At 40.5% G+C, this 13,541-nt stretch overlaps 1 protein-coding gene and 1 long non-coding RNA gene across 3 annotated transcripts in view; one reads left to right on the top strand and one right to left on the bottom strand.

Annotated features, from left to right (window-relative positions):
• Window positions 1-191: 191 nt before the first annotated feature.
• The window catches only part of cyth3b (cytohesin 3b), a 47,162-nt gene continuing 33,812 nt past the window's right edge, over window positions 192-13,541 (bottom strand). For both annotated transcript variants that reach the window (XM_085155876.1, XM_085155875.1), the window contains 4 exons: window positions 10,324-10,400; window positions 8,237-8,308; window positions 7,932-8,086; window positions 192-5,504 (listed from right to left, as the gene is read on the bottom strand). In XM_085155876.1, coding sequence (XP_085012002.1) covers window positions 5,432-5,504; window positions 7,932-8,086; window positions 8,237-8,308; window positions 10,324-10,400 — 377 coding nt within the window. In that variant the 3' untranslated portion in view covers window positions 192-5,431. The remainder of the gene's footprint in view (window positions 5,505-7,931; window positions 8,087-8,236; window positions 8,309-10,323; window positions 10,401-13,541) is intronic.
• On the top strand, window positions 9,276-10,368 carry LOC146520121 (uncharacterized). The gene is made up of 2 exons (XR_014873585.1): window positions 9,276-9,744; window positions 9,793-10,368. It is a non-coding gene; the product is annotated as an uncharacterized LOC146520121 (long non-coding RNA).

Here is a 13,541-nt window from a genome sequence, read left to right as displayed (position 1 = left end):
GTGATGTTGTCATTTGACACCTTCATAGGCAGCAGGAAAACCGGATTGTCATCAAACTAAAGGCAACATATTCAAGACGTTATGTTGAAATGCCTTTGACTCTTTATTTAGCTATACATTGACCCAGAATATAACATGAAATCATAGATGCTTGTTTTATATACACTGTTTTTTGTTTATATATATATATATATATATATGTCCAGATTACATGAATTCATGATGTTGTTCCTGATGGAGCTGCTAGAGATCTTTGTTAAAAGGGCGTTGCATCTGTAAAATAAATGTCTGCCATACAGTTTTCTTTTTCCTTTTTTTTTTTTTTTTTTTAGCACTTTACATTTTACCGCTGTGATTCCATATTTATCCACTGGGAGGCAGTGTTTGTCCTTTTCTTTCCTCAGCTCATTTTTTTTTTTATCAGTGTGCAAATCTGCAAAAACAAAACCTGAAATAACCTTTGTTATTTACGCACAATTCAAATCCGAAATACAAACACTGACTACCTTACGCAGTGACTAACTGAGTCAGTCTTTCTCATTTACAGTACTGTGCAAAAGTCTTGAGCCATCCCTGAATTCTTTAAAAATAGTTTGCTTCTAATCTTCGGAACGTCTTTCAGCATTTTCTTTGGACGTCGGCTGCTCTTTCACTCATTGTCAGTTCATTTCCTGATCGTTTCCTGATGATTTAATTTTGTTAAGTTGCTTAACTCTGACCGATCAATCGTTCCAGCATAAAAAAGGCACCTAACTCAACGGATGAACTTGAGTTAGGGGCACTTTATTACTAACAGCCTGTAATAAAAACACACACTTTATCCATTTCTCTAGTGAATGCAGTTATGCACCAACAAAGTGACTCCCAAAATGACTGTTAGCTGGAAACGGGGCATATTTCATTAACAGTATCTGAAAGGCATGTTCTATGAAACAGGAAATCAAAATTGGTCCCAGTGGATGGATGACTGTAGAGAAGCAGGGAAACAGGGTTTTCTCCCTGAGGTACGAAATTAGAGTAACATTATTGAAGCAGTGTGGGATCATCTTGATGGAGGACAAAACAAGAACCATCCAACATCCAAAGAAGAGCTTTGAATGTCCTGCAAGAAGCCTGGAGAACTATTCCTGCAGACTACTTATAGAAATGACAAGAAAGTTTGCGTAACAGACTCCAGGTTGGTTGGAAAATAAAGGTGGTTGTACCAAGTATTAACTTTTAGGCTTGTTAGAATTGTACACAATCTGTACAATCACTGCACCTATTTCACATTTTCCTTGCAAAATATAGAGAAATGAGGGGCAGCTCAAGCCTGCTGCACAGTACTGTAACTGTGATGTCTCACTCTCCTTTTCTAATAAACTGTGTTAAACCAAGTGTGTCCATCATTATGCTACCTGCTCAAATACAAGTCATAGCCACAGTTTTCCAAACCTGTCTTATAGTACAAAAGCACAATAACAACAATATAGCATTAACTATTTTTGACTGTCCGATTACTTTTGAGCCTGTGAAAATAGGGAACTGTGTATAAAATGGACTGTAATTCCCAACCAGTTAATGCTCCACAAACACACAGTATTGCTTATGTGATTTAAGTATCACGGACATTTTCAGCATTTGCTCTCATTTCCATTAAGTCGTTTTTAGTATAATAACATTACGCTTCAATGAATGGAGCCACAAGCTGCACACTTTGTGTAGAATTTTTTTTCCCCCATGGATGATAATCAGCTGAGCACTGGGTCCATAATACTTTAATATACTATTTTAGTGACCTATTTATTAGGTACACAATCATTTATTAAGTATATACAGACTGCTTTTGAACTGGACTGTTTGTTTTGCACATTAACACAATTTGCACACACAATTTTACCTCCATAAAACATACCCGCATACAAAGTTGTCATTGTTACAGGCACTAGAAGTACACAAGTGGGTCAAATTTGATTATGAGAGCTCCAAAATGCAGGAATAAAAGCTATCGACTTAAATGATGAGATGTGCTGTTACATAAGGAGAGCTGTACAGGGCCATAGAAATACATCAACCCAGCAGCAGGACCAGCATCTGTTCTGCCAGAGTCCTATAAGATTATCTCCAGTGGGCTACTGAGGGGCATCTTTCTGACTAAACTATCAGAATCAGACTCGATGAGGGTGGCATGGGGGCCTGCTATACTTCAGTGGGACTTGTGCTCGCAGCTTGACAGGCGGCACACCAGAACAGACACATCTGCCACTGATGGTCCACTCGTTTAATAAACTCAGTGGCAAGAGTGTGCAGGCATTTCCTGGATAAAGGAGGTACTAATGCCTCAGGAACCTCTGGGATGATATGTATCAGGGTATCCAAGGCGACCAAATAGAGCTAAAGCTCATCAATGCTCTCATCCAGGACTGGGAGGACGTCCCTACAGGACAACATGTTCAAACCTTGTCTAATCCTACCAGTTGTGACAAGAACACTAGCAAAAAGCAAAATTGGAAAATAATCAGTCAGGAGGGATAAGAAGAGAGTAATGATCTGTGACCACCACCTGTGAAACCTTTCCCTAGAGCTGAACACATCTGTATCCCAGAAGTTTATCTGGCTTTGTCTTACTGTGCTGACTAAATATTACCTTATTTTATTTATTTGTCTTATGAATCTACTAAAGCTGTTATTTAATAGGGATGTTTTCCTTGGGTTTATTATGTAATGAGCCACTTATATTCACATCATTGACATAAATGATGTGTACAAAATAAGAGAAACCCAGTGAGCACTGTAATAATCATAAACACTGAATCTACTGCAAGAAAGCTGTTGTTTTATTTAAAGTTCTCTTCACATAATAAAGCATTAAAATTTTTTATTTCAGTATCTGTTTTACCACAGTAAACACTGAAGCGTATGACTTTTCATTTTGGCTGATGATTTTCTTTATTTGAGAGAACAGCAGAAAAATAGTAAAATTAAAGATTCAGGTTTTTGTGGATATTTCTCTGAACAGCCTGTAGAGGGTGCTATTGCTTCACTTATTGTGCACGTTAACACACAAATCCAATAGGTTATCCTTCACCTTTCCCTACTTCCTGTTAATTTACCACGTGTTCGCCAGGATGCAGGTATACATCACTGCTCCCCATCATGGAGGATGACCTCCGCATTCACAAAAACAGCTCATCGTGCTCTAAGCAGCCTGAGTGCTTCATTAATAACAGCTCATTATTTATGCGAACAAGTAGGTCAGGACCGGCATTAATAATGAACACACCACAAATCCGCTTTATGTATACTTTATGTAGATACACGTAATGTACAACGTGACCAATAGCTTTTACAGAGAATATAAAAGTTAATGTAACTATAAGCCCACACAGGGCAGTAGAAGATAATATCATGCCCTGACCACAAGGCTTTCATTGTATTTTACAATTATATAGAAAACTACTGGTGTTTTTGACATCATCATCAATTATATAATCACCATCACCGATATTACTTTAGTATAATCATCATCATATTCACTATAATCTTCATCATCATCATAAATACAACCACCTTTCTCACTCAGTCATGGCTTTTTAAACGGCGTTGTCACAGTTATTTATCCAATATTCATCATCCCCCATATATTTTATAATGATTATGTTTAAGGCTTTTGCAAAGAAGACCCCAAACTTCAGCTGATGCAAACTGCCAATCTCAAACATGGTTACACACAGAGTTTGTGCATACTACAACAAAGAGACCAGAAAGCTATACATTGTATATACAAACATAACTTAGGCATACACTGCTGAACATTTACAGGTAGTATTAAACCATTTCACAAATGAAAATAAATACAAAAATGATAGCTGGTTATTAGATATAGAAATGTTCAAAGAGAAGAAACACAAAGGCAAGCAAGGATCTTTAGGAGTACGAACCAAATGCAAACAGGATCACAATAACACACCGACCTTCACTCACATAGGCCATAGATAAGGGAAAGGAAAAGAAGAAGCTTAATTGGACTGGTACCTACCTGGGCTTCTGCACAGCCAAAAATAAAACCCACTCAGTAGACAGAAATGGCTTTCTCAAATGAAAGCGCTCTGAAAGTTCTAATCCTTAAGATATCAATGAAATGAGATCCTGGTTTGACAGCTGCCAACAAATGTTATCCTGCTACTGTTTCACGTTAAAAGCATTTAAAAAGAGGGCTGTTATTGTGAAGCAGTCATAGGTACATAATATATTTCTCACTAAGATTAAGGTTGATGGAAATGGGTTACCCCATATTACATATGTAAAATATTTAAATAGTATATTTGCTATTTTTAAAAAAGAATTCGATTAAAGGTGAGGAAAGTTGTGAAAAAGTCTAGTTGTAATCAAAGTCAAAACACTAAACAGCAGACTGTGCTGTAGTTCAAACATTCACTTCTCGAGCTGAAGATGCTTGGGTCGATCTGCAGAGGAGGCGCAAACGTGTAGGAGCTACCTGCTCTGGCGACCCCTCGTAAGGGAGCAGATGTTCGGAAATGTGTGACAGGATACTGTCAAACCAGAGGTGCTGAAATCTTAAGGATTGCAACTTTAAGTCCACAAAGCGAGTTGAATTTGAAGCTTTAGCAAAAGCGCCACTGCTACTCAACTAAAGTAAGAAAGGATGCACGTTACAAAATTCTCTGCTCCACACAGATAAATGAAATCAGTCCAGCTGACTGTAAAGAACCTAAATCTAAGCCATCTTTTTGTTGTTGTTGTTGATGTCCTCTGAGGTTACTCTTCAGCCGTGGCACCTTGAGAGAAGAATTCAGCACCAGAGTGAGATGATGACGTGGTCCAGGTGAGGTTGCACTGCGGTCATAACCACGTCCCAAACGTGTCCATCCATTCCCTCATCCCACCTCCCCCCTTCTCCAGCAGTCACTCTTACATTTTGCGCACCGTGTCAATGACCACACATCTGAACTGATTCTGAATAACAACTTTTTCATAAAGCACAATGGAGGGAACACTTGCATCACTTATGCACCCATACTGTAGATGCGGTATGCACCGATAGCATGCACACTGCTGCATACACACAAATACAAACATATTGGTCTACAATAACCCACATGCATGCATGTGCACCTGAAACATGGCAGTTGGGCTTTAGGAAAACCTATAAACCTCTTATAAGCATGACTGGGGAGGTAGGGGGGTGTATATGAGATGGAAGAGAAACTACTGGCTGGAGTGCTGCTTTCTCCCCAGCAAGTGTGTGATGTCTCCCCAGCAAGTGCATACAACTTGTGGAGAGTCCAGGAAAGAAACCAAAGTCTGCCTTCGGGGTTGAAGTCAGCTCTGTGCTCTTCAGTCCAGCTTTGCAGTGTGTGTGGTTTATGAATGCATGAACTTAAGGAGATAAAGATGGAGGGGGTTTGGAGGTTGACTTGATTGTCCCTCTTCATTTCTTGTTGGCGATGCGTCTCTTCCTGGTGGCCAGCATGTCGTAGAAAGGATCTCTGCTAATGCTTGCCCTAGAGAAGCCAATCAGAGGACAGCGATGAAATAAATAAGAAGGCCACATGAGAGGAGGGTCTCAAACATCTTTGATATGGAAATGCAGGCACATTTATACAAACGCATGCTTTAACTAGATCAGAAAAAGAAAAAAAAAAGTTAGTGGAGTGACCTAGTTTGGTTTCCATGGTTTCTGAAGAGGGACCCCCTCTCCTACTTTTTGTTTGTTGTTATTTTTTTTGGGTAGTCTGGTTTGCTGGAACCTTGCAATGATTCCCTCCTCCAGAACCCTGCCAAGAACGTAGCGAACCATGCAGTCGCACACACTCTCTTCCTCTTGCTCCAGGCTTATAGGTCTGAAGGAGGGCAAACAACAGTCCTCCTGCTTATAGACTCTTCTGCTTAGTTTGGGGAGGGGGGGGGGATGTAAAGGCAGCCTACAAAGGCAGCAAGTGAGTCAGGAAGCCATTTGGGCTCTACCGAAAAGCCCAGTTTCACGGCTGCTAAATCCTGTTAGCACCAGCACAAAGCAAGAAGAGGCTCAACCCCCCACTGCGGATATCTCTGATTCCCTTTATAACGCCACACGCTAAAGAATGAGTGTGTGTAAGATGACTATCCTCTTTCATACTCCTCATTGTTGTTTTCTACAACCCAATTCTGTGAAACAATAAACTCCACTGTGGAGAAATCAAATCTGAGCGCGGCTGCCACAGCTAAAAACCTTCTCCACCATTTTTCAGTCCTGAAAAATGCTTCTTAAAAACTGATACATTGACTGGAATTATTAATTTATTTTTTTTTAAAGCACACTTCAAACGTGTCACACTAATTCATACAACAGCAGCTCACTTCCTTAATTGACCTACTTGGTCCAACTTCACTGCCTGACACTCAAGATGAGCAGATAAGGCCTTGCCTCTATAATCATCTCTACTTTAAAAAAGGGGCAAATCATAATTTCCATAAAAAGCCTTTTATCTCCACAGAACCCCGAGTCCTCTCGGACCCCTCTGGTGAAGTGCAAGCTGTGAATTGTTAGCTTTGGTAGATGTGAGTGCGTCACCCCTAGTTTGGAGCTGCCTGTGTTGGATAGGTTTGCTGGCTCAACCCTGGTGCGTTATACGCAATGTCTAATCCCCCATCATGTCTCCTGTGAATACTCTGATAGTATAGAGAGGGGAGGTGGATGATTGCGCTACATTACGGTATATAAGCACTCTGTTCTGCTGAGCCAACTCTCTTTGACATTGCACCACCGTTTATGCAGGCGATTACAAAACATCCAGCATTTAGGTCATTAAAAGCAAGGTTATCACAGCTGCCAAAGCGATGGTATACTCACTGCCAGTGTGAATGTATACGATCTGATGGAAATAAAACATGTTGTTATTCGTTTCACTGTTTAATTTAAACACTGTAGTAAAATACAGTCACGTGAAAAAGAAAGTTTTTGGCAGCCGTCATTTGAAGCAGTTGTTTTCTGTAGGACTCTATCGTCTCACATCACTGCGGAGGAACTCTGGCCCGCTCTTCTCTGCAACGTTTCTTGAGATCATTGAGGTTTGTGGACATTTTATTTAATGCACAGCTCTCTTAAGGTCCTGCCACATTGTAGCACCTTGGTTCTTTCTTTTTTTAGCCAATCTGTTGTAAAAATGCTGCTATGCTTTGGACTATTGCCCGGTTGCATGACCTAATTTGCACCAAGCTGTCAGACAGCTGCTCTCTCGTGTGACTGCAGAAAACTTCAGTATACAGAGCAGGTCATGATGGACTCAATGACTGTGAGGTTGCCAGGTCCTGTGGCTGCAAGACAAGCCCAAATCATCACGCCTCCACCACCATGCTGGAGAGCTGGTATGAGGTGTTTGTGCTAATATGCTGCGTTTGGTTTTTGCCAAATATGGCACGAAGCAATCTGCTTCTGTCTGAAGAACATTGTTCCAGAAGTCTTGTTGTTTCTTAAGATGAAACTTTGCAAACCCAAACTATGCTGTCATGTCCTTTCAAGACAGAAAGTGCTTTCTAATGAAAACCTCTGCCTTTGAAAATAGCAGAAAAATAGCAGACAACAAAAAACAGCAAACAGCCGGAGCTGGTGTTTGATGTTTGTGCTAGTTTGAACGTGGTGAAATCACATGTGTATAAGGGTCAGAACAGGACTTCGAGAGAGATATAACAAGGTGCTCAAGAAGATGACCTTGAATGAGATCACCTAAACTGAAATCAAGTCAGGTTTTTGATTTCGTAAGACTTTAAGACTGCACCTCATATATTCAAGTTCTCTAGGTTAAAACTGGTTTCCGCCTTAAATTAATCCAACATCAAGGAAATCACATTCACTGATTTTTTTTTTGATTTGTTTATTCTGACGTAACAACAACCATTACTGGTTTAACACTGGATCTTTGTGCCGTCATTACTATTACGAGGAATCTTACTTGATGGATTTAATCCACTCCTCCTTCTCCTCAGGTGTGGGTGCTGATATCCTGTATACTACATGGTTTCCCTCCACTACACGCCCATCTGCCTCTGTCTTACAGGCTTTGATCACCTGGCCCTTGTGATTCGGGTTGTAGAGCTCAAAACAGTTCTGAAGGAGGGACAGAGAGGGGTCAAAGGTCATCAAAAACAGGTGCCAGATAATTATCTTTGGCGAAGAAATATTTGAACAAAGGGAAGATTTAGTGAACACAGTAACCAAGGGGAGAAAGGCTGAGGTCTCTAATCAGGCAACACTCACAGGTTTCCTGGGCTCCTCCACCTCCCTGATGCTGAGATTCTCCAGTGGGATGATCCCACGAGGCTCCTTGTCCTAAAGGAGAGAGCGATCAGAAGCAGGAACATGCGAGGAGGGGAGAAAACAACCAGAGTTAGACAGAGATAGATAGAAAGAGCAATTTAGAACAAAGTCAAAAAGCAAGTATTAAAGAAAGAACAGAAACCAGAAAAGGAGCAAGGGGAAATCAAAACGATGAATAAAAAAATGGCATAAAATGAGATTTCTATAAGAAAGAAACACTGGAACAGCCTTACACAGAAAAGAAAAATCCACTGTGATTGTAGCTTGTTGCCCCCCCTCTACTTGTGTATGCTGCAGTCTGACCAGAGGACGGGACATAATGATAGTGTCCTGAAGGATAATACTACAGCAAAGAGAGGACAGTGCTGATGTGGCAGCAAAGAAACAAAGGCACTGGTGAAAATCTTCAAGCACTATTGGCTAATTTTTATAGTAAGGGACACTAATTTAATAGTAACCCATGCCAACCTGAGCACATATGACAATTAAAACAGTCTGCAACATTTCATCCACTGTGGCCACAAGACAAGTATGCCATAATTACACGCTGGAGTTTTCTTTCTTTTCTATGACCCAGTAACTTTAGTAGCTTATTGCCGTTTTGTACAGAAACTAATACAGAAAGAGAACATTTAGGTGACAAACCATGTTAAAACCACATTAGTTATGCACAAGGGCAAAGTCAAAAAATTAATCCCAATGCAGAATTGCCAGAACTTCAGTTCCTAGAAGGGCAACTTCAGGGTCTTAAAATGCTTAAATGACACATTTCATAGCAGAAACAAGCATGTTCATAGTTTGGTGGTTTGATTCTGTACAGCACTGCATTTCCTCTTCATTGCAACTGTAGGGGTGGTGACACATTGCCGGGGGTATGGCCACTTTTAGTGACATATACTAGACTTCATAGGCTTCTTTTTAAGAGGGATCTTAAAAGCTGAACTAGGTCCTGTTACTTTGAGACCTGTACTATGAAGCAGCATTTGGTCTCTTCCGGTTAACTTCAGAGTTAACCCTGGGTTTTTAGCACCACAAAGGTGGTTCAGTTCTTGTTCTTTGGAACAGGAGATTAGCAACAGGTGTGAAATTACCACCAACTGACCAATAAATTCTCAGAAAATAGCATCACCCTTCATGGAAGATAGTTCCAAGGATTTGGATAGTAGGAGGGTTTTTAGAGGCCCCTAAAGTCTCTGTTTCCTCAATGAGAATCAATAATAAATATAGATTCTTAGACACAACCAGATGACTTGATTTTCTTTCCCGAACCAAAAAGCTTTTCAGCCTGTGGTCCAAATCAGTTCATGAGTTTGTAAACTTGTGGCCTTTTCCTGTGGTTTGATGTCCTTTGACAGAGAGATGTGAACTCCCAGGTGGACTGAAATGTAGGAACCTTCAGTCCATTAATGGCCAAATAAGACTGGGCCAAGAGTATACTTACACTCTGTGTACTCTGCACATCTCTCACAATGCAAAGCGTACCTGGCTACAGGAAGGTGTTCGGCTCAAAATTGCAGTGTGTAGCTTTTAGTTGGGTCGGATCTCTCCATAAACAAACCACTCAGAAGTCCATTTGGAAGGTGACACCTTTTCCAAAGAGTCTCTGTGTTTTCTTGTTTGTTCATTTTAACTGGACTGAAAGGGAGAGAAAACACCCTTAAACTGAGACTTAAGAACAGGTGGTCACAAACCAAATGTTGACTCAGAGGCCACTTTTTATATCAAACTACCAATAAACTGTGTGAAGACAGTGCAACATATTCAGTTGTTTGGTTTGTAGAGTTTACATGAAGAGCTCCCTGCTGAAATCCATAACCGTAACAGCAGTGTAGCCAACTTGAATTGTTAATCCTCGCCGTTTTTCTGGTGCTAACAAGGAGGCTGTAGACTCAGGGTGGATTTCATACAGACTTCTGAAAATAAAAATGAAATGCTCGGCTCTGTGATGACACAAGCATACACACACAGCGGCAGAGATGCCTTTTGTTAATCAAAAAAAAACAAAAACATGTTGGTGTGAGACTCACAGTTGTGTATTCAAAGTAGTAGAGGCAGTTGTCCGTCAGGATGAACCACCTTCTCTTCCAGGTTTTCACTCTGCCCCCTGACAGGAAAAAAAAAGAGGAGACAGGAAGTGACACAAAGGCCGCAGTGACAGACTGGCTGTCTGCCCTCAGGAAAAAGAGCAGGGAAGTGATGGTCATTAATGAAGCCAACCAGCATCCGCTGTGTTTCCTTATGCGCTTTAAAATGACAAAAGCAAACATAGGTAGATATGGTTGGACTACTTGCCTGCAAGCAAGAGAGAGAGATTACTCTTGTAAATGTAAGAAATCAAAGTGGCCCAAACCAGTTATTGACTTTAAGCATTAACTCATTAGTAAATGTAATTCAATTTCCTGTGGCTGATCATTTCCAAAATGTCATTATTAAACACATACAATATTTCACATGCCTTTGAAAATTCACTTAGTGGGTTTCCTGTGATTTCCATTCAGTTTTCTGTGACGCTGCGGCCTGAGCTAACAGACAAACGGACGTCTTTTTAGTTTCTTGAAGATGTTTCAGCAGAATGAAGATACGCTTCTTCATTCTAAAAGCTAAAGGTGAGTCTAAAATACTGGAGGTGGTCCTGACACTACACTGTCATGTGAGTCATGACTGGTAGACACATGGTGACAGAGGTAGAGCAGGTCATCTACCAGTCCATGTCCCATTGCCAGAGGTTACTCCCCATCAGCGTTACCAGCTGATGGACCAGAGTGACGAATTGATACCCTTTATCTTTTAGAACTGAAGAAGCCTTTTGCATGTGAGGTGAAACATCTTCAAGAACCTAAAAGGAAGTCCTGTTGTAGATTTCTGTACCTGGGCTGTTTGTAGAAATCGATTCTCGTAACGATAGACTATACAGAGTTTCAGCCTTATCCCAATATTCATTTTTAAATAGAAGACCCTGTTTTGCTGCATATGCAAGATATTTCGGGCTGCGCCTCTTCAAATGCTCTGTGCTGCTACAGCTGTGCCACAGGAAGCTTAAATGTAAATCACTGACAACTGAAAACTGTTGGCTTTGACTTTTGAGACATGCAGGCAAGCTGCCTTGTGTGAGATTGCAGGCTACCAGCACAATCTCGCCCAACTTAATGCTTAGTTAACTGATGACTCGAGCAACTGATAAATTATTACTGCCGTTGCCCATTCATTTTTTAAGGCAACAGGATAAAACCTCATTGGCTCTCAGGAGAGGAGAGCAAACTTGATGTGAACCTAACGTGGCACGTAAAGCACCCCTGGAGGAGAAAACACTCACGCAAATACACGCACGTATCGTACACGACACCCCAGAGCAAGTTCGCCACCTCACGTGTTCATTTGTGCAAACTACATCCAAAACTATGTGTGTTATTAATTCCTAAGCATGACTTTTACTGCAGCATTTCCTTCCTGTTTTCATGGTCCCCTCACAGAAGCCTACATGGGTCACAGACAGCTATAAAAAGCTCTGTGTTTCCTTACATTTCAATAGACAGTGGCTATTGAATTAGCATGGCCAAATTTCCGCTGAGCGCAGAGAGACATTTGCTAAAAAAAGGCCTTATTCCTCCGTATCCTCCAGGGTTTATCTTTAGAGAGTTAAATTAGAAATATTACAGTGAGAACTGGTTGCGGGGGAAACTGCTCCAGGGAGGAACTGTGCAAGAATGTAATCATGTTAGGTCTGTGAGCCACAATGGGGCTATTTACATTCGTACGCACTAGCTTGATGAGGCTACAGAGACGTTACACAGAGTTTAAAGAATGTGCAGGTCAAAGCCAGGTGTGTGTGCATGTGTGTAAACACTGTAGTAAAAACCAACCACCTGCAGTGACTGTGCTCTTTAAACCAACAATATGTGGGCTAATAAACAGGTATTATGTCCAATAATAAATCACCGCCATACAGTAAATTATAAGCTGTTATGTATGTGAGGACTGCTGGAGTACCTGGCAAGTGATGGAGCGAGGTTCAAATCAGAAACACATGGGATCAGAGGGGAGCCAACTTCAAGCAGAGTAAAAGCAAGATTTATAAATGCATGACCTCATTGGAGATGAATACACGCCTGGCACGCACACACGCACACACACACACACGCACACATGCACGCACACACGCACACACTTGTTTTCATAGCTTTGTGGGGATATCTAATTGACATAATGCTTTCCCTAGCTGCTTACCCTAACCATCACCATTAAAATTGAATGCCTAGCCCTAACCCTTAGCCTAACCATAACCTAATTGTAACCCTGACACTAAAACCACAATTTGAGTCTCAAAAATGACTTCAAACTTGTGGTGACGGCATTTTGTCCCCACACAGCTGTTGGTCCCCACAAGTATGGTAAACTTCCAATTTTTAGTCCCCACAAAGATATGTAAACATACATATGTACACACACACACACTTCAAATGACTGAGATGTTTTTTTCTTCCTCACACAATAAGAGGAGTCCACGTCCAGGTTAATAAACAATGTACGTATCATTTCTAAACTATGTTTATACAGAGCTAATTGAGAATCTGCATCTGCATGGCTGTACATGTGGGTTTCTCACCTTAGGATGATGATGTTTTATTATTTTTCTTTTAAGCGGGCTATAATCTTTTTTGACGTGACGGGGTTTTCATTAGAAAGTCCCTCATGCCATAAAGTATTTAAATATATTAAAATTAGTTTTACTTTGCTTGTAAAACACCTTGTGAAGCCCATTTAGAATTTCCTGTGTATGCGGTTCACATAAAATCAGCTACTGCCCTTTTTTTTATGTTTGAGATATAACTCACAGTTCATAATTTCAAATCATGTGGCTTTTAAATAAACACAGCCTGGCTTTTAGAAAGAGAGGAATTCACTGATACATCACAAACAGTTGGTTACATTTATAATTATATATGTGAGTGACAGAAGTCAAAGTTACTGCTTGTAAGAATCATAGTTTCTAGGTTAAAAGGCTTTTTGTCAATCGTTAAGTTGACCTTGAAGACCTCGGTGGATGACTCCACTCTACACCCCTACAGTTTTATCCGAATTCATTCAAAGCTTTTTGAGCTTTCATGTTTCCAGACAGAATGACATGCATGCATATTTTATATGCACTGTTTGCTCCGTTCACAAACGCGACCAGACCTTCAATGAAATGGATCATTAATACACTCCCATGTATAAACTGTAAGATGCACGACTTGTATATAAAAGT

This window comes from Neolamprologus multifasciatus, chromosome 4 (assembly GCF_963576455.1).
Source record: "Neolamprologus multifasciatus chromosome 4, fNeoMul1.2, whole genome shotgun sequence".
NCBI classification, from domain to species: Eukaryota; Metazoa; Chordata; class Actinopteri; order Cichliformes; family Cichlidae; genus Neolamprologus; species Neolamprologus multifasciatus.
Note: the sequence above shows the minus strand (reverse complement) of the source record. Positions and strands in the feature narration are given on the sequence as shown.